General features: G+C 34.4%; 1 protein-coding gene across 1 annotated transcript in view; it reads left to right on the forward strand.

Moving 5' to 3' along the window:
* TINAG (tubulointerstitial nephritis antigen) overlaps window positions 1-22004 on the forward strand; it is an 86198-nt gene that overhangs the window by 16621 nt on the left and 47573 nt on the right. The window contains exons 5-9 of the mRNA XM_006728128.3: window positions 7489-7612; window positions 11115-11265; window positions 13396-13576; window positions 15262-15307; window positions 18682-18805. Of these exons, the coding sequence (XP_006728191.1) occupies window positions 7489-7612; window positions 11115-11265; window positions 13396-13576; window positions 15262-15307; window positions 18682-18805 (626 nt within the window). The remainder of the gene's footprint in view (window positions 1-7488; window positions 7613-11114; window positions 11266-13395; window positions 13577-15261; window positions 15308-18681; window positions 18806-22004) is intronic.

A 22004-nucleotide genomic window follows, 5' to 3' on the forward strand; every position in this document is an offset into this window, starting at 1 on the left:
GGAGAGTAGAAAGATGTTGATAGTGGAGGATGAAAAAAAGTTAACTCTAGGGTTTTGGGGAGCCCTTCCTGGATGACAATCCTAAGTGAGGACAGACAAAAAGGAAGCATAAACTTACTATTTTCCCTGTGTACAAGTAGAGTGCATGAGAGGAAGTGAAAAAAAGGGAAAAAAGAAGGCTGAGAGGCACCTTGTTCAGACCATGCAACTCTTTGTTGTATATGAAGACTCACTTCATCCACACTGGAATGATTATGTCTGGTGTCAGGTCAACAAAAGCTGGCTAGTTGGTGAATGCATGCCTATTTTTTTTTCCTTGAAGGTTTTCTCTTTTGTTTGTTTGTTTCAAGTTTTTATTTAAATTCTAGTTAGTTAATAACATAGAGTGTAATAGTGGTTTCAAGAGTAAAATTTAGTGATTCATCACTTACATATAACACCCAGTTCTCATTACAACAAGTGCCCTCCTTAATGCCCATCACCCACTTAACCCATCCCCTGCCCACCTCCCCTCCCTCAACCCTCACTTTGTTCTCTGTAATTAAGAGTCTCTTATGGTTTGCCTCCTTCTCCTTCCCTGCTCCTTTCCCCTTTTTTGGAAGGTTTTCTTAGTTTGAGATTGTTCAAAGTGATGTCTTGATTGGACAGTTCTGTTCTAAATGGTTCTACACTAAAAGTGTTAAGAACTATTGGATGAATTAACCATTCCCTGGCACTCCATTGAAACTTTGTATGTTGTATGGATAGATTCACAATGGGATTGATTGGGAGCTGGCCATCAGAAGGACTACAGCTCCCCACAAGAAATTCAAATTCTGCCTATTGAGAATTTTGTCTCCTTAAACTACAAAATAGGCTATGACATGGTTTGACCCTTATTTCAATATTTCTCAACATGTGTTCCATAGAGCAGCAATCTTGCAAGCTTAGGAATAAAGGTGTCCTATCTGTGGTCAAATAAATTTGTGTAATGGTGCATTATATCTTCCTACTGAAAATGCACACTAGAGCAGAAGTATATTTAGGGATAAATCAGAACTTTCTCAGTGTCTCAGAAAGAAAACAGTGGAGACAACCAATTATTATGACAGCATGCAAACAAACCTGGCATTGACTCACATCCTTTTGAGCCAGCAGAAACATCACAGTTGAAGTCTGTTAATAGGCATGTGTGAGCTCGTGTGTTTACCCATGTGGGCACCATTCCATTTACCATGATGAACATGAGCTCTGGAGCCAGTGCACTTGGAGCTCAGTCTGGCTCTTTCACTTATTGCCTCCATTTCGTCCTCTGTGCAATGGTAATGGCAGTGATACCTTGCTTGTTGGGTTGTTAGAAGTCCATGAAATGCTGAAAGAGAAGTGCTTATTATATACCACATTATATACATATATAACAGAAATGTTATCATCTACCATATAAAGTTGTTTTTTCTCCCTTGGATTAATCTTGGGAGAATAGTAGGGTCAATTCCCTACTATTCCTTATTACTAATTTAGTAAGAACTAAATTATCAAAAGCTTCATCACTTGGAGATTTTTATTTCATAAAGAAAGGTATAGCTCTGGATTTATTGGCCCTGATGGAGTTTACATATTTCTGGTGAACCTGGAAGTTCTTCTACTATGCTCCTAAATCAAATCAAATCAGATCAAGTCATATCATATCCAAATCTAATCTAATCAAATCAACAGCTTTGTACCTGAATGTTTTTCCAGATATAATGTTCAAGTGCTTTTAAATTTGGGAGATAACTTTAAGAAGCTTCACTGTGTTCTATCCTATTATAAATATTGCAAATATTTTGAATGAAAAATACTATTTTCAAACAGAAATGGGGAAATTAAGAGCTCACTTCTATACTTGTCTCAGCTAAAAAATTTTTTTAAGATACTTTTGTTGTTGTTGATTCCCCAGGGAGAACAATGAAGTGAACAAAGTTGTTACAGATGTTTGAAAAATTTCTTCATCAATCTTATAGCTTACTAGTATAACATCTTTTCCCAGTCACCCAATATGAATGATTTCAGTGTGTTTTAGTTGGAATTACTAACACAGGAAAAATAATGTGTTTATGGTTTGTTGGAAGTTAAAGTAAAATATTTTATGTATTATATAATAACTCTTAAAGCCACCAATCATTGAGATGAGAAATGAAAATTTAATTGTCTGAATACTTGATCATTGTCTAGATACTATTCAGTATTGACAGACTGGATTTCTTTCTTTTTTAAAAAAACTTATTTATTTATTTATTTGAGAGAGAGCACAAGTGGCAGGGAGGGAGAGAGGGAGAAGCAGATTCCCTACTAAGCAGGGAGCCCAACGATGTGGGGCTCAATCCCGGGATCCTGGGATCATGACCTGAGCTGAAGGCAGATCCAGTACCCCTGGATTTATTTCTATTGTCATTAGTTATAATAGGAGGAATTTGTTTTTTTTCCTTTCTGAAGTATATTTCAATGATAGCAAGTACTGAGGGATGAGAAGTACCCTTGGAAAAAATCAAAGGGAATATTACCAAGTGTAGTTTGTAACCCTCCATAGGCTATTGAAATTTTTTATTTGATTAAAAGTAATCTGCTTGACTCCAAATATGTTTGTCACCTTTGTAAAAAGAAGCCTCTGTAAAAAATGAAACACTAACTAGAAAAGTGAAGGACACAGTTATATGGTTTGGTTCTTTATATAATATGAAACAAAAATGACCATTTTCCCCATAAAAGTGATGTTTAGCTCCCACATATGTGAACATAGGCAAATGGCATCAGGCTTGAATAACTTTATAAAATGCAGGTGCCAGTGATGCTGCATAAGAGGGGCACAGCCAGATGTCATGGTGGAGTCTGTTGAAGCATATATTTTCCTCCCTTCATCTCAGAAACTTCTCATCTATGTAGATAAAGAGCGAGGGACAGATTACAATGCCAGTTCTCACTGTCTCTGAATTAAGATTTTTAAAATTCCAAGAGCATTGAAGCACGTGCTTAGGCCTCCATTCCCTCCTTCCCAGAATGGAACCCCACACCCTTTGAGAAACCTTAGAAAATACATAACCTGCCTCACTCCTTATTCAGCTTAACTTGTGGCAGAATGAGCTTGTGGCAGTGTCTTATCTCTCACGTCAGTTTTTGAGTTTTTAGTTCTCAGTTTTATTTTTCTGTACCAGTTGCAATCTGGTGCATAACACTGTGATATAATTGAACATGACTTGAACAACATCGTGGGGCTGAATTGATCACCACAAGGCAAATCTCCAAAAAGAAATGTGAAAATTTATTTTTTTCCCTCTCTGTGAATAAATATCTGGGGCTGTGAAAAGTGGATTCCTGAGGTGGTTTGTGTGTTGATAGAACAAGCACCTGTTCTCTGGGCTATTCCCAAACCTGGGTTATCTAGTCTAGACTATGGTTCTTCCCAGAGCATGTTCCAGGAAACAGTAGTCCTTTGATCTGCTTCACAATCAAAAGGATGTGAAATGAAATGAAATAAGATGAAATAAAATACTTGGCATTGGGTCATGAACATTTAAAACCATGAATATGATTTCCACTTCCTGGAGTCTCACAACACTTAGGTAGCTTGTAAAAAAGTATTGCAGTGAGGACAATAATCTACTTAATTTTCAAAACCAGTGTTTTTCAGAACTGTTAGATTAATCAACTCCTTCTTTTGTAATTATCTATTACAATTCCCCCAGAACTAGTGTTCTAAGAAACTCATTTGAGGATATTTCATAGTTCATCAATTTCTAGATGCTTATTGTCTTCACTTCTTTATGCCTTTAGAATTGGGATGCTTCTTATAGTTAATGATGTCCTGGCTTCAGTGAAATATGGTATTTCCCTAGCAAATTTAGTATCAGATATGTGTGCTATTTTAATTATGATTAGGCTCATCTGAGAGAGACAAAAATTCAAAATGACAGTGGCTTAAATAACATAAGAATTGGGCTACCACCAACAAATCTGGAGATGGGTGGTCCTCCATTAGAATTACACTCCATGGTATTGGAGACCCAGACTTCTTCCTTCTTGTTGTTCTGTTTTCCAGTCTTTATATCCAAAGTCCTGTTGTGGTTCAAAAAGGCTGCTCCATGTCTATCTGTAGCAGGAAAATAATTTCTGCTAGCAGGAAAATAAAAGAAAATCAATAAAAAGGAATAAAAGTGAAGTGCCATTTGTCTCTTAAAGAAAGTTCTCAGAAACTGCCGATAACACTTTGGCTTATATCCCAGAGGCCAGTACTTAGTAAGGTGGCCACACATAGTAGTCAAGGAGGACTAGGGAATGCGGTCATTTTTTCTGAGCTGCATGTGATGAGCTAAAATTGTTATTTCTATGAATAAGGGGAAATCCTATGAAAAGGGAAGGATTAAAAAAGAATTAGCACTACCTGCCATAGTATGATCATGAAATATTGATATTTATAGATAATTAGGTAAATTACTCTATAAATCGAAACTAGAGAAATATCCAAGCTAATCCTTCCAGAGTTAAAAACATGAAGACAAATATCGTTGAAGGTGAAAAATTCATTTTGCCATTTGCAACTGGTAAATTAGCCCTATCCTCTCTAATATCAAATAGTTTAGAAGAAATTTCTTGGTATTCATGGCCTTGGATCGTGAAGGACAGAACAGAATGATATTCTCTGTTGCCTTCTTTTGATTCTCAGGTCACTCTGATTATCCAAATTTAAGTGGAGGAAAGTGCAGCTAGAGATAGGGGCGGTCACTCACATGGTGGATATTGTGGAGATATGGGCTCAGAGTAAGAATGTCCAGAATGTCCAGAATTTGACTAGAGTGTTCTCAAGCTGCTCTGTGATTATGTTTGCATTACTCTTTCAGAGATTTTCATTCAATTAAATGCAGGAAGTACTGTAAAAAATTCTCCAGTGTTCACCATTGCCTTTAATTTTTATATTCACAATATTTTTAATCTCTAATTTTAAATAGAAATATTGAAGCAGGGAGACTGTTCAAATTTAACCTCAAATTTGACTAATGTTAATTTGGAAATACGACTAGATTATGACTGAAACTTTTTTAGCATTACAGTTGAAAGAATTAAAAATGCCCATATACCACTGTGTAAATCCTTTTAAAAATAAAAGCCACTGTCACTTTGAAATTTCTGTCACTCTCAGCTGATACTCTTGATTCTTTTGCTTTATTAAGGTATCTTTTTGACATACACACACAAAAAGTATGCGTTGAAGCCAAACTTGTGTTACCAATTCCTAAAAGCTATTATTCTCTGATGCTTACCTTTATTTATAAGCCCTTAAAAACACTCTTACTTTACAGGGGCATGCAATAATTATGGAATAATGGGATATAAGATTTGCTCTTTGTTTATTCATCAGATTATCTGATATCATAAGAAGAATAAAACTGCAACATAGTATGTGCCTGTTGATCTTCAAATCCTATGGGTTTATTTTTAGGAAAAGCAATATTAAATAAATGATAAAAATTCTGAAAGATCCAATAGGTGATCTTTTTGAATTGGATCTGGCTTAATGGGTTGGTAAGTATGTTTTCAATAAAAATGCCATTTTGCTTGTTATTTCTCTATTGTCTTATCTTATTGAGAAGGATGAACCGTTAGTATTTTTTTAAGCAATAAATCATAAAAACAAAAGCAGACTGATATTTATAATTTAATTTAATGTGCCTAAGGGAGAAAAACATTTTTTTTAAGAGATGATACCCACCAATTAGATCTATATTTCCTCATCATTATGAGATATTTATTGAATACCTCCTATGTGCAAAGCATCCTGGTAGGTTTGGGCATATGAAAGTCAAATTTTAAATAACTCAACCAGGCTGAAATGTGTTTGATGTAATAGTTATATCTTTATTGCTTCAATAGAGTAGAAGGAAAATATCCTATCTATTTTATTAAATTATAAAGTGATAAAGTAACAACCAGCACTGCACCTGTTTTTCTGGAAACTTGAGACCACTTAGTACTATAAATGTTTAAAAGCACACTGTTAAGGCAATGACAATGAAGTTGGAAGGTATCAGTAATTAATAAGATAGGTGTATTTCCATCGCAGTTAGAAAGATTCCTTTGGAGAGTGAATCTATCTCTCTGGAACTATCTATTCAGAGCAGTCAATTTATTCTGCTCCAACTCAAGTTTCTGCAGTGTGGTCAGTCTAATGGCATAAAGATCTAACATCACCTGGATTTCCACGATACTGCTCTTAAAGTATCATGCAGGCACTCTACTGTGATCTGCTTGACATTTTCTGTACTTTTCTTCCATCATCTAAATAGCAGTGTTTTTAGTAATGGAACTCAGGATTTAATAACTTTCTTATTGGGTGATAATAGTTTCTTTCTAGTTCATCAAAACTGAACTCTCTCATTAAAATTCAAATTTATAAATATTTTGGAGGGATACCTTTTCAAGCTGACATGTAAATTCCAAATCTTCCTTTAGTCTCTGAAGCAATTATATACTTGTCAGAAGTAATTTTGTTTGCAAGATACTGGATCAGTAGCCCAACTTGTTTAATGGAAAGCATAATCATAATATTTTTAAATAGATAAAATTTTAGCTTTTATAGACATTTTACTTTTGTTGCAAAATATCGATGTATTTCTGATAAAGTAAGGAAATGATAGATGGAGCTTAGTGTTAAGAATTCTAAAACCTGGATCTGGTTTCAGGGGTATTTCTTATTTAACCTTAGCATGTCATTTAACTTTTAGAAGTTTGTCTCCTCATTCGTAAAATAGAGTAAATAATATTTGCCATGATTACACAACATAGAGCTATTGAGAAGATAAAATATTGAGAAAAAAATTGAAAACTTTAAAACACTCTCAAAAATGATGTATGTGAATGTGTGTGTATAAGTGATAAAAATTAATAAACAAAATTCTTATTTGGGTTGAGTCATTATTTATGGAAGTGAAAGTTATCACTCTGTAGAAAAGTTTGGGAAAAAAATAGGGTATTGTGTTTGAGATTTTCTTTGAGTGACTTGAACAGAGCAAGGTCCATAACATTTAATTTACCTTCTTGGAAAGACAGCAGCTGAAACTTCATTAACTTCATACAGAATCACACTCTCTAACATAAGAAGGGACATAAAAGTAAATGTTATTTCTGAGACCAAATTTAAATAACACCATGTCTTCTTACATATGGGTGACCCCAACTCTCATTCAAGATGATAGAAACATTGGCTAAAATTATTGCGCTGTATGGTAACTCAGAAAAAATTCTACATCTTGTTCTTATGATTTTGCTCTGTGTTAAGATTCCCTGCATTGAATTATTTTTAAACATATATGAAATAGAAATCCTACACTACTAATACCTTTCAGGGATGTCATTCAGAAAACATGAATGTATGAAATTAAAAAAATAATGATAAATATTATAAAAGATCATGGCATTTTCTTATAATGGTTAGTGGGATACCTTTGAAGACATCTGACGTCTGCCTCTCTTCCTTAGGCTTCTTTACCTGAAACAACTGATCTTCCAGAGTTTTTTATTGCTTCTTATAAATGGCCTGGATGGACTCATGGCCCATTGGATCAAAAAAATTGTGCTGCATCATGGGCATTTTCTACTGCAAGTAATAAAGTCATTTTAGTTACTTCCTTATGATTCTCCCTTTAAGTCAAGGTTCTGGGACAATAATTAAAAGATTTTGAAATTCAGAATTTTGAAATATTAACATTTGGCCAATTAAAATAAAATTGTATTCAGAGCAGAGAAAGCAGCCTGAACATTATATAAAAATCCATATTCACTCTGAAAATTGGTCTTGATTTTTAGGGTGTAATTTTAAATGGAGAATAAATCAAAAGAGCAACAAAGAAAAGTTGCCAAAATTTGTTTGTCCTTTGAGAGTTAAGGCCAGATGATAAGAAGAGTATAACGTATGTCTTTATTCATAATATTATCTGTAATACTAATACGAACTTACACATACTTATATGATTCTTATATTCTTTTCTCTTTATAAATTTTCAAAAATATACCTTATTATTAAACTACTTTGATGTAAAGAAACACTTCAGAACAAAATAATAATGGATTAAATGGGTTTTATCATTTTAGGTGAAAGCAAATTCGTAGCTTTTGACTCCAAAGTTATGAGTAGCTTCCAAATTAGTATTGCTGTTACTTCAAAAGTGTGAGGAATATTACTTTTTATAATTACTTTCATATAAGTTCACAGGTCCAATAAATCAATACTCAGGTTAATCTTAAGATTTGGTCTCTAAATTATATTCCAGCAAATAACCTAACATGATGTTGATTGACTACTATCAAAGATCTTCATAAAACTATGTTCTAGGCTCTGAAGGTAATTCCAAGAGTGCTCAGAATTCTAAAGTCTTAGCACAGAAAGCATTGTAAAATAGGGACATAGATTCGCAGAGAAGCCAGCTCTGAAGCGTGATACTATTTTGGACAGAAAATTACTGATATAATTGTCCAAATATCATTGCTTCATATGTCAGCTAGTTTGTTCTAGAAATGGTACCTTTGGCCAAGCTTACCTCTGGAATGGCTTTATCTATTATCTAAAACAAATGTTTTCTGGATTTCTGATATTTGTCCTCACTTACTAGCAATCCACACGGGGGACCTGTATGAGCCTTGTTTCACATGGGTAGGGAGATATTTAATCAGATAAAACATTTGTCATTTTATGTTCATGTGGTTAATGTATTACACCTCTTAGGTGATATATAAGAATTTTGCTTTAAATTGAAGTTACACCAGTATTCTGAAGATGTCTTAGGAAAGATGTTGCTGGTTAAATAGTGAGAGTAACTTGCTAGCCTGATTTGGATGGTGTACTTTGGTATCCCCAGGACACAGTCCCACTGATGGCCTCAGCCCAGGGCTATGTCTGGATTTGTCCACCTACCTAATTCACCAAAACACCAGAAAGAGGGTTTTCAACACTTCTGAGGTTTCAGATGACATGGTTTTATATTCAGGCTTAAGCTATTTTTTTCTGAGTGTGTTAAGCAAAGAAAAGAATAAACTAGGTTCTTTTAAAGATCCAGATAATTACATCAGAAAGTAATAGTTAAAATAAGAAAAAAAATGTTTTTCAAAGAAGCTAAAAGCTATTAAATGGAATAAAGAAGACATTTAAAAATATACATGTATAAAACAATAGGTATGCAGCTAAATACAATTCAAGGACGATGTCAGAAGCTGAAGAGGTGAAAGAGTTTGAAATGGGGGGCGGGTGATGCTTGTCAGAGGCAAATGTAGAGATAGAATAAATAAGCAGGGGAAATGGTAGAGTGTGTCTCAGAGGTAAAAGCCAATAACAGTTTTAAAAAGGAGGGTGGGAAACAATTCGCTGAGCTGAGTCATTCTTAAGTATTTCAAGTGAATTTGGATTAAACACTCACTGAGATTGAGAAATGTCTGAGAAGAACAACATGTGTCCCGTTGGAATTTAAAATATTTATCCTTAAGTTGAAATCTACAGATTCATGGGGCTGGGAGGGATCTTAGAGGTCAAATTTTTCAAGCCTTTGGTTTTATAGAAGAGTTACAGTAGATAAAATGACTTATCCTATCTCAGAAATGATCCTGGAAGCCAGGTTACTGATTCCTTGACTGCTGTTGTCCCAAGTGGTTTTTGAACTAGATAATAGTTACACTACCATTTTCAAATTTACATTGGATTCTGAACCATTGTACTGAAAGTCAAAACATCAAAAATTTTCTATTTTCTTCTACGAAAGAGGGAGTTAATTCCTTGAGACTAGCAGAGGTCATAGTAGAATGTCATCTGCTCTTATAAAATATATCCCCACACAGTAAGAGGTGGGAATCGAGAAGGAAGTAGGAGGTTATAGATTGAACAGATATTGAGCATTTAAAATGTGCCAAAATTGCACTACAGAATTGTACATATGCTGTAGTTACATAAAAATCCTGTACATACAGAAATATATATGTAATGAATTATTTAAAAATGAATTATTTTAGAATAATTCTAAATTAGCACCTTGAGAAGTTCCAGTATACAGACAATTTTGATGGGCAAAAGCTATAACTTCTTCTGAGAAAATTGGATGAATAAAAGAAAGTTTACAACTTTGTTGCCTTTAATGAAAAGTAACTAAGTTGAAATATCAAGAACAAACTATACCAGCCATCCAGCAACAACAAAAATTTGTACCAAAATTTTCCCATGATCTCATCATTCATATCAAAAAGATAGCATAAATAGTTTTCTGCTACTGGTGGATTAATTTCCCTAGTTTATTATTCTGTGATGGTAGCATTGTGACTCTTGTTCATTATTGTAATTTTTAGTGCTTAGTACAGTGCCTCTCACCTCATAGGCAGTCAATAAATATGTGCTGGGAAAAGGAATGAACTGATTAACAACCACCATGGGAATTTTATATTGTTATAAATTTATATCAAGTATAAACAAGGTGAATTCCATGTCTATGTAATAAGATTAGGATCATAATTTTCAAAATATTATGAGAATAAATATGTGCTATGTTGTTTTTAGATATTTTATAAGATTCATAGTATAGATTAGCTTATGAATGGTTTTCAGAGTGGTTAACCTCGATACTGGTTTAAAAACCAAGGATTCAGTTTATTCCAATATATCAGATTAACATGGGTGAATTTCCAGTTGGTATTTCTATGATAAGTTTTTTCTGATTTCCTCCATTTAGTTGTACTCATTTCAAAAGTTATATATTTATCCATGACTATATGTGAGGTACAGGAGTAGTTACAAATGTAAATGAGATATGATTCTTGCCCTCGAGAAGTTTCACTTGACAGATTTCTTAATGAAAAATTCATAAGTGTATAGAACATGAAAGGAACAAGAGACTAGAAAAGCCTTTGAAGTCAATAAGACAATTGAGCAATACCAAAATTGGATAAAAATTATGACTGAAATTATGACCCAGTTGACTTTGCTGGAATACAGAGATATATTAATGACATTCATTTTTAATTTTAAATTACATTAAGTTCTGAAGACTAGGATTCAAAAAAAGGGCTATGTAAATTATTAAAAATGTCATGTGCCACTTGAATATTAATGAGTATTCTATTTGAAACAGGTGTGGCAGCTGACCGAATAGCAATTCAGTCCAAAGGTCGATACACAGCCAATCTATCCCCTCAAAATTTGATCTCCTGCTGTGCCAAGAACCGACATGGATGCAATAGTGGAAGCATTGATAGGGCTTGGTGGTTCCTGAGAAAACGTGGGTAAATAGCTGCCCAACATATGTTTCTAGGATTCTTATAAGTTCTGTTTGGGGTCAATAAGGAAAAAAATAAATTGCAAGATTTTTACTGAAAATAAATATATGCTACATCTAGATAAATGTGTGCATTACATTTAAATATACACTATATTTGGTATCTACTAAGATTATATGCTATTGGAAGCAATTATTTGAAGAATGTATACATTCCTCACTAAATTAATGGAAAGACTCAAGTAAGCATTGTCTTCTTGTTGCTCTGAGCTAAATGGTTCTACTGAGTCTCAATGGGAGTAGAGTAGTTGATATTGCTGATACCTTTGCTGAGTCTTTCGTTACTCAGGTAGATGGATAATGCCAGGTAAAAATTAGATTAAGAATGAGATGAATAAAATAAAGAATTTATGGTTGCCTCAACTTATCAACATCATTAAGTGTCACTGCCCCATTTGATGGGAGAAGGCAGGCTGTATTTCCTTACTCTCATGTAGTAATACCTACTGCATCCTCATATCTACTGTAAGAGCTAATCTACTTAAAAGCTAAGTTATTTGGGTAAGGAAACTGCAGCTGATAACTAGTAGTATACATATGTACTGCTCCCCTGTCCTTTTATCATCCACTGAGTCCTCTTGGTTTGCTATGGAACAGTCAGGTGCTATGAAAGCATGGATGTCAGATATTGATGGGTGGCAACAAATTTCTTTAAAAAAAGTCATACATTTTGCTTAATAATGTAGTGCTTAAAACGAACAACTTGGGCTGATACCTTCCTGATATAGTAGTGCTTGGTTGGCTTCTGTTTTGTACTATGACAAAAATTAATACCCTTTAGAAGCTTAGAAATATAAATTAACATTGAGACCCAATTAAATCTTACTGTGTTGGTCTGCTTAGGTTACCATAACAAAATACCATAGACTGGGGAGCTTAAACAATAGGACTTTATATCCCACAGGTCTGAAGGCTGAGAAGTCCAAGATCAAGATATTAGCTGATTTAGTCCTCGTGAGAGCCCTCTTCTCATTTGCCTTCTTGTTGTGTGCTCACGTGGCGGAAAGAGAGTACTTGTATCTCTTCCCCTTCTTATAAGAACACTAATGCCAGTGTGAGGACCCCACCTTCATCACCTCATTTAAAGCGAATTATCTCTCAAATGCCCCTCCAAACACCATCACATTTGGCATTGGGGGGTTCAACACATGAATTTTGGGTGACACAATTCAATCAATGGCACTCATTACCCCAAAGCAGTATGTTTAATGCAAGAATTTTTTGAAGTGTTTATAGTCTTTAATGGCTTTGCTTCCATCACACTCCTTGCTCAGATTCTCTTACTCTATTGAACACTATTGAATTTTTCTGAAGCAATCTTATTGGGTACTTCTATGGCCAGTTCAAATTGAATATATATAAAGTCAATTTTATGGTTTATTTTCCTTATGATCTTCTTCTATGTTCAATAAATTACATTAGTTTTGGTACCAAATAATTTGTACTTTTCTATGTTCAGTTTCAAAATCAGAAATCAAAATTATTTTATCTTTTGTGCATTGTATGTGTCTGATAACTTTCTACTCTATTAACTTTTAAAACTATCTTATTGTATGGTATTTCTCCCAAAATATCATGAACCGTAGAAACATAATAATTGAAATCTTATGAGGAGATATTTATTAACTCAATAAAAATGTAAAAGTAAAACCAAGAACAAAACAGCCTTAATTACAAAACTTACTTCATTGATCAAATACCCCATCTCAACATAATAAAATTGTCTTTTTCACATTAAGCTTGGCTTTTCTACATTATAATTATAGATGCAGGATGAAGTATCCCCTATTAATATTACCACAGATTTTATTGACAGTCACTTTTCATCTTTAGGAAATTCTGTACTGTAGATAAATTATTTATTAAAATGAATTGAAATGAGACTTTTAAAATTATAATAAAAATGAAGGGGCAGGGAAGAGTATAATATATTGAACTGGTATGTTGGAATTAATTCACATTTTGAAAGTTACACATGTAAGCAGTCAGGAAAATTTATAAATTTTCAGTAAAATTGCACATAGATAGGATATTATGGCATTTTCCTAAATATTACTTCTTTACTTATTCTTCATAGACTGGTATCCCATGCATGCTATCCACTTTTCAAGGACCAAAATGCTACCAATTATGGCTGCGCCATGGCAAGTAGGTCTGATGGGCGGGGAAAACGGCATGCCACCAAGCCATGTCCCAACAACATCGAGAAATCGAACAGGATCTACCAATGTTCTCCTCCATACAGAGTCTCCTCCAACGTAAGTCTAAATGGAAAGAATTAACAATGGTTAACTTTCTCAGAAAGATAGAGCTCTACTATTATTTAAACTATTTAAAAGCTATTATATTCTAAAATAATGCTAGTTTTCAGATATAATTGTTTATATTCTTAAAGTGTCCATTAAAGACTCTCAGATTTCTGAGCTTTGTAATATTAGCAGCATGAATGATTATATGATATATATTTACATACTTGACAAATAAAAGCTAAATCAGACCTTTTTTCACTGACTTTTTGGTGGTAGTAGCTCATTGTGTCAATCCTTTGCCTTAGTCCACAAAATAATTGAAGTAGACATAGCCATAAAGGGAAAATGACTCCCTTAGAGTCTAGTTTTTCATGTTGAAAGCCTGGACAAATTTTACTCCATCATATCAGTGTTACCCAGACCTCACTTTCAGTGAATATCTGAACCTTGAGTGGCTTTCAATTACCTACAGAATACGGTTTAGTATTCTTACCATGGCATATAGGTCTTCTGTGATTTGACTCTGATCTACTGCCTTTACAGACTTTTGTCCTGCCTACATATGCCCCTCCACCTGCTCCAAATGCTCCTGATAAACAGGACTACTGTCTGCTCCCTAGATACATCATTCTCTCTCATGCTTCTCTACTTAGCCAGGTGATGATTCCTCTGACCCATGTGGTTATCCCACCTATTTCCGTCTGGTAGAATCCAACACATGGGTGAAGGCCCAGGTCAAAACCTCATCTTCTCTGTGACCTTTTCTTGACTCCTACATGGGATTACTTTTCTTTTTCATTTGCATCCCTGGGAACTTTGTGCTTATCTCTGTAATAGAACTTATTACATCATAATGCAATTAGTTGTGCTACTGTCTTTCTACTCTACCAAAATGTAAATTCCTTGAGGATAGGTACAGGGTCAATATTTGTTTCTGTTCTAGTTTTTGGTATATACTCTGTGATCAATGCACATATATGAACAAATGAAAAAACGAATGACCTGCCTTTTAACTAAGGGCTGATCACACAGTGGGTGACAGCATAGAGATATTTATATACTATAGCCACACTGAGGAACATCACTAAACAATCATCTGGGGTTCTCATAGTCAAAAGAATGGAGATGACAAAGTCTCCACTGATAAAACATAATTATTTTTTTTTGTGACCAGAAAAAGCTATTATTTAATTTCCTCTTCATTCCAAAATTATTACCAGTGGTAAAAGTCAGTGAAACAAATGGGTGCATCTTGTCTTTAGCAACTTGATCAATGTGGTGTTTCATGTGAGTATTTCAAGGCATGATTTTTTTTTTTTTTAAGATTTTTTTATTTATTTGTGAGACAGAGAGCATGAGAGGGAGGAGGGTCAGAGGGAGAAGCAGACTCCCTGCTGAGCAGGGAGCCCGATGTGGGACTCGATCCCGGAACTCCAGGATCATGACCTGAGCCGAAGGCAGTCGCTTAACCAACTGAGCCACGCAGGCGCCCCTCAAGGCATGATTAAAAGTAAATTATAAGTGGTCAAGGCACATTGGATTGTATAATTCTTCAATTGATGATACGGCACCTAATATTATACACCAAACAATAGGTTTGGTCTGATAATAAATACAGGTAGATAACAGATCTGATATAGATACCAATAGAAAATAGGTCTGATAACAATGTTCATTGATACTTTTCCTTCTAGGAAACTGAGATCATGAAAGAAATCATGCAAAATGGACCAGTACAAGGTAAGCTTGAGTGAAATATGGTTGTGTCTTATTTATTTCTTTAATAAACAAAATTATCTTTTAATTCATGCAAAAGGAGCTGAATAAAAGAAAATTTTTACTTTTAGAGTGTTCATAAAGGTTCAGTTCTAAGATCAGTACAATTATAGGATATATGTTTACCTAATACCTTCATTATCTGCCATTTTATTTTAAGAAGATAGACACATTCATAAATTGAATTCCTAAATATTAATAACACATTTGATGAAAGTCTGCTAAGTCTTTCCAAAAGTGATCATGGGCCAAGCCGACAGTCAAACATGGAATGCTAAGTAGTGGAGCTCATTTAATTATCCAGTCTATACTTAAGGACCACACATAGTATTAGAAATTTCCTCACCTTCATTTTAAAGGGATTAGGTAATGGATTGAAAACAAATCAAGCTTTAGCAGTGGAAAAAATCTAAATATTTTCCTTTTTCCATAAACTCAAAATAAATTAAATAAGTCAGTGTGATTTTTGTGTTTTATAAAATGCCTTTTATTTTGATCAATTTTGTAGATGTGTTATGGATAGTAAATTAGCAGTAAATAAGAAAATAATATACCGAGTTTACATTGACTTTCATTTTTAAGATATCATCTCTGATATGTAGTTCCTCTGCTTCCCTATTAAATTTTATTTTGCACCACTGCAATGGATGAAGAAGATAAGTTCATAGAGTATGTTTCCTGTACTAAACATTGCCTTGAAGAGCATGGAAGAACAGACCCAGCGAGGCCTAAAATGGAAATTCAGGTTGTGAACATGTGAAGGCCCAAAATGTATTATCAGTACAGTGGAATGAACCAAATCAACTTAAATTAACCAAAATTAAATGTAAAACATTTGATATATACCTAAGGAATTATTGGCCAGCATCTACTTTTGCTTTTCTGAGCACTGACCTCTAGCAGAAACCATGGATTTTTAAGTTGTGTTGGAATATTTTTATTGATCATTATCACCACTTAACATTTATCGAGAAACTAGAGCTTACACTAAACATGTCCTGAATTGAATTCTAAAAATCCTGGGACCTTAAACAAAACACAAACAAATGAAGAGAATTTTTTCCTTGTAATTATGTAATTTTTACTGGCTGTTATAAGACTGGGGGAATCATGTAATTTACATGCATGCTTCAATAAGTTAAGTTCGTGTGACGATTTTAAAGGAGCAAAAGTGTTGTAAGTCAAGGCTGAATTCAAAATTCCACCTTTGGCATTTGCTACTTAAATGACTTTGGGCAAGTTATTTAAGCTCTCTGAATCTTCAAGTCGTTGTAGTGCTGTTTCAAGTTTCTCTCTGTCTTTTAATCAGTCAGAAGAAATTTGGATCGTAATTCTTTAAAATTGAGAGCCCGGGAGGTTTATTTTATGGTCAAGTACTTAAATATACATGAATTTCACATAATAAATAAAAAATAATAAAAAGTAAGAATCACAGTAGGAATCAAAGATAAACATTTTAAAATAGTAAAGTTGAAATCCAAATTATTCAACACATCTGTCAAGAACGTACCTCCTGCCAGCCTGAGCCAGGAGCAGGAGATAGAACTGCAATCAAGGTGGGCTCCATCTTGCCCATAGCCTTGTTATAATGCTGTGTAATATGTTTGCTGAAGCTTTCCAAAAGTAAAATGGCACTACAGTAACTTACGTAGTTAATCTTTATGGGTTCATCAAGTCTGTTTTGGTGTCAGAAACTGAAGCAAGGAGCCCCCTTCATGTTAATTGTGATGGTCTCTCTCCCACACTTCTTCAGGTGGTACTGTTTCTCAGCAATGAAGTGTATATTTTATTCCTGATGCTTAGGGAGAGTTGAGAAGAGCTTAAGGGGTCAATGGTTCTATAGAGGAGAAAAACCCCTAGCAGTATCTTCACATTTATACAAGTGCTGGTTAACTCATCTTGCTGTAGATGCAACTTGTTTGTCTGCACAGTGTTGCCTGGGCTAACATATGGCGTTTTCTCCTCTCTCAGTACAAAAGAATGTAAAAGGCAATGGGATGCTGGATAAATAACATGGTGTGCATTCTTCTAAAATCTGTAGAATTAGAAATAAGTTTAGGTGCTGAAAAGAGAACAAAACAAGGTCTGTGTAAAGTACAGTTATATAAATTCTTAAAATCCTATGGGAATGTATTTTATTTATTTTTGGGGAGATGTATTTTAAAGTAGATAAAGAAGACTTAACCTCTTTTGAGAATATTTAAAGAGCATCAGAAAAGGCATGAAACATTAAAAAAAGGAAATAAAAGGTAGAACATTAAAAAGTTATATATGACTTTGGAATAGAAGCTTCATTTTAGGATCTATCAAATGCTTGTGACCTTAGTTTTTATTTTATTTAAAAAACATGTCAAACTAATTATAGACAAGCATTGTGCACTTACCAAGGTATACTTATCTAGTCCCAACTAAAAATATTTTTAATTCATGTCTTCTAGAAGTTTAAAGTCTTCACCCTGAATTGTCCAAGCCCTTCAACAAAGCAGCACACGATACAGAAAAGAAGTAATCTAGGTGAGGGAATGAAGGAGAACTTTACCAAATATAAGCTCTTACTTTCTAAAGAATACAGCAGTGGCTTAGCTCTCCGGAGCTGGGAGGTTGAAATCTTGTCAGAGTATTCTTTTGCCAAATGTTTACTTTTTATTCAAACTCGCCAAGGAAAGGTTTGTATTTACTTCCAAGGATTAAGGACAATTACTTTAAGCCCTGTTTGCTAGGTTCACCCTTCACTGCTAGCTTAATTGGAGTTTTAAGAGGCTCATGGTGAAGTTCAAGGTTAATGGAGAAACAGCAATCACTAGCCAAGTGCAGTGGGGCTTCTCTGCAAGGGTTTCAATTCCTGGTAATAGTGTCTCTGTCAATTAAGAATAGATGGTGTTTTAAAGATATAATGTGTACTTAATATTCTAAATAGCTAAAAGCTGTTTTTATAAGAGAACAACAACAACAAAAATTGCAGCAATTAAATCAAGTAGGAAAGAGAATTAGGCTGAATTGCAAAGTCCCTTCTTAGATTCTCCTCCTGGCAATTTAACCATTGATTGTTCTGTGAGAATTTCTAGAGATTTTTTTTTTTTTTTTTAAAGATTTTATTTATTTATTTGCGAGAGAGAGAATGAGAGACAGAGAGCATGAGAGGGAGGAGGGTCAGAGGGAGAAGCAGACTCCCTGCTGAGCAGGGAGCCCGATGCAGGACTCGATCCCGGGACTCCAGGATCACGACCTGAGCCGAAGGCAGTCGCTTAACCGACTGAGCCACCCAGGCGCCCAGAATTTCTAGAGATTTTTAAAGAGATTTGTTTCAAACTGTTTCATTCTGTTGGGTTTTATTTTAGCCATAATGCAAGTCCATGAGGATTTCTTCCATTATAAGACAGGAATATATAGACATGTTACCAGAACAAATGAAGAGTCCAGCAAATATCAAAAGCTCCAGACACACGCTGTCAAACTCACTGGGTAAGGCAATTTCTTAAAAATCTTCATTTAATGCTTTTGGCAAATGAAACAAAACATACGTGTATAAAGTGCATACAGGTACCAGAATTTTCCTTGGTATGAGAGAGTTCCATACAAATTAAAAAGTATCCAAACCTTGGCACTATTTAGTCATTACTTTAAAGTCTGGTTAAAGGGTAACTCAATATTCTGGAAAAGATGATCATTTCCTCTCAGTTGTGAGTGTGTTCTAAAAATCTGTTTTAAGGACAGGGAAATATATTATTGGAACAAATTCTACATATGGCATAAGCAGGGGAAGGGTACAAATCCAAAGTATATTAGGATTTGGCGAGAAGGTTTTAGATGGAATTACGAATGGTAGCGATTAGCAGGAAGAAAGAATAGGGTCACTTTTATTTCAGTACAAGATTATTTTTTGTATTTCTGTAAGCATTTTAGAAATTACACTTATCAAATTGTGAGTAAAATACATTCATCTCTACCAGGGCAAGAAATAGCTTCAAAATTGGATTGCATTTCAAGAGTAAGTAGTTTCACAGACTGTACTCAAAAAGAGACTGTGGTCATCTAGACCACTTTCCCCAGTGCCTTCTCCAGCTCATTTTGACTTTGCCCTGTCTTTAAGCTCTTTCTCTTAATATCTCAGTCCAACTCAAACTAAATGCTACAGGAAAGGTTTCTGGGTCTTTTTCTTTCATTTCCATCCAAACCCTCAGTTTTCTTACTTTGCCATCTTGGTAAATGACTTTGTTCCTATTGAAAATGTCCTTCCTGTCTAAATTTGATTGAGCCTGCACAAAAGCAACCTCAACTCCAAACAAATTGCTGCCTTCTTTTTACTAATCTTTGAAACATTCTGAGTCAGTTCTAAGGTATGTAGACAAGTTATCTTCTGTGATGTCTCTTTAATCATCATCCCATCTTTATTTTATTTTTTTATTTTAATTTTTTTAAAGATTTTATTTATTTGACAGAGAGAGAGCACAAGTGGGGGAAGGGCTAAGGGAAAGAGGGAAAGGGAGAAGCAGACTCCCCACTGAGCAGGGAGTCCAACATGGGGCCTCAACCCAGGACTTGAGATCATGACCTGAGCTGAAGGCAGACACCCAATTGACTGAGCCACCCAGGTGCCCCTATATCTATTGATTTCTTAAAAAAATGAAGAAATTTATCATTCTTATACTTCTCCCCACCTCTCCTCCTTTCATACATCTTATATTTATTAGTAATATGATTTTAATATATTACACAATTGAATTTACATTCTGCTCTGAAACTATAATACTAATAGTTGTTGAAACTTTATTGTGTATTAATAGAGTCAATGATAAGCAAATGTTTTTTATGGTGGCTTTTCTGTCCTTGAGTTTAATTTTTATCAGTTACTTTGTTGAATAATTTTGAATTATTTTCCAGCAATTCTTTTTTTTAATTTATGATTTTTTAAAATTTATTTTTCATCAAGAAGGACTCTTAATGCTTGTGGTCCCTAATTTCTTACATGTTTGAGAAAGTGTTTGTTTTCCTTTGATTTAAGAATAATATTTGGTATAAAATTCTGGGACTACAGTAACTTCAGAACTTTGCAGATGTTGTTCCAGGGTTTCTGGCCTTGAGTTTTTCCACAGAAAAATCTCTGACTAACCAGATGTTTTTATCTCCTTAGAAGTGACATGACTTTTTCTATTAGAACACTCATACTAACCTTGTTTCTTTCATCCTTGAATTAAATATATTCACTTATTAAAGTACATATTATACATATGTTGGATATTCTATATCTCCTATTATCTTTTTAATAACATTTATTTTGTAAATTTCTTAGTGTTTGGTTGTGTACGATTTCTTTCTACATTTTCCCATCTATCCTTGAACATTTATTATATTTGGTGTTCATTCTCCAAATGGCTCTTGCCTCTGAAATGTTTTTTTAATTTTTTTTTTTTTCTTTTGACTGTCCTTCAAGCTATTTGAAGGGTTGGACAGCCATGAAGGTCCCCATATGGGTTAGAGAGTTCATGTCTGTAATTTCTTTGAGTGTATGTCTGACTTCTCTAGTTTTTTTTGAATAATTCTTTTTGAGCTATACATTCTTCATGGTCTTTCCCTGCCTTCTTTTTCAAAATTTGATCTTAAATCTACGCATTTTACTCTCTATCATGTCTTCTCTCTCTAGTCCACTTTCTCTACTCTGACCTCAAAAATTCCTCAGCCCCATACATACAGTGAATTATGGCATTCAGTCTGGGCACTATTTAACCAACCTTCTTCTTGATGCTACACTTACTTCCTTATTTAATTAAAATGCCATGACAAATCATTATACTCAATCACACACCCTGGACTCTGCCCCTGCTTCATTCAATATACTTGCTTAGCAAAATCTCAACTTTGGTTAAATTCTAATTGGCCTATTTTTTTTTTTAAAGTATTGTGTTTATTTATTTATTTTTAAATTCCAGTATTCTTAGCATATAGTGTTATATTAGTTTCAGGTGTACAATATAGTGATTCACCAGTTCTTTTTTTTAATGTTATGTTAATCACCATATATTACATCATTAGTTTTTTATGTAGTGTTCCATGATTCATTGTTTGTGCATAACACCTAGTGCTCCATGCAGTATGTGCCCTCTTTAATACCCATCCCCAGGCTAACTGATCCCCCCAACCCCCTCGCCTCTAGAACCCTTAGTTTGTTTCTCAGAGTCCGTAGTCTCTGATGGTTTGTCTCCCCCTCCGATTTTACCCCCTTCATTCTTCCCTTCCTGCTATCTTCTTCTTCTATTTATTTTTTAACATATTATGTATTATTTGTTTCAGAGGTACAGGTCTGTGATTCAACAGTCTTACACAATTCACAGCGCTCACCAGAGCACATACCCTCCCCAGTGTCTATCACCCAGCCACCCCATCCCTCCCACCCCCCACTGCTCCAGCAACCCTCAGTTTGTTTCCTGAGATAAAGAATTCCTCATATCAGTGAGGTCATATGATACTTGTCTTTCTCTGATTTACTTATTTCGCTCAGCATAATACCCTCCAGTTCCATCCACGTTGTTGCAAATGGCAAGATTTCATTCCTTTCGATGGCTGCATAATATTCTGTTGTATATATATACCACATCTTCTTTATTCATTCATTTGTCGATGGACATCTTGGCTCTTTCCATAGTTTGGCTATTGTGGACATTGC

The sequence above is a fragment of the Leptonychotes weddellii genome, chromosome 8 (genome assembly GCF_054177405.1).
Source record: "Leptonychotes weddellii isolate Sample4059 chromosome 8, ASM5417740v2, whole genome shotgun sequence".
NCBI lineage: Eukaryota > Metazoa > Chordata > Mammalia > Carnivora > Phocidae > Leptonychotes > Leptonychotes weddellii.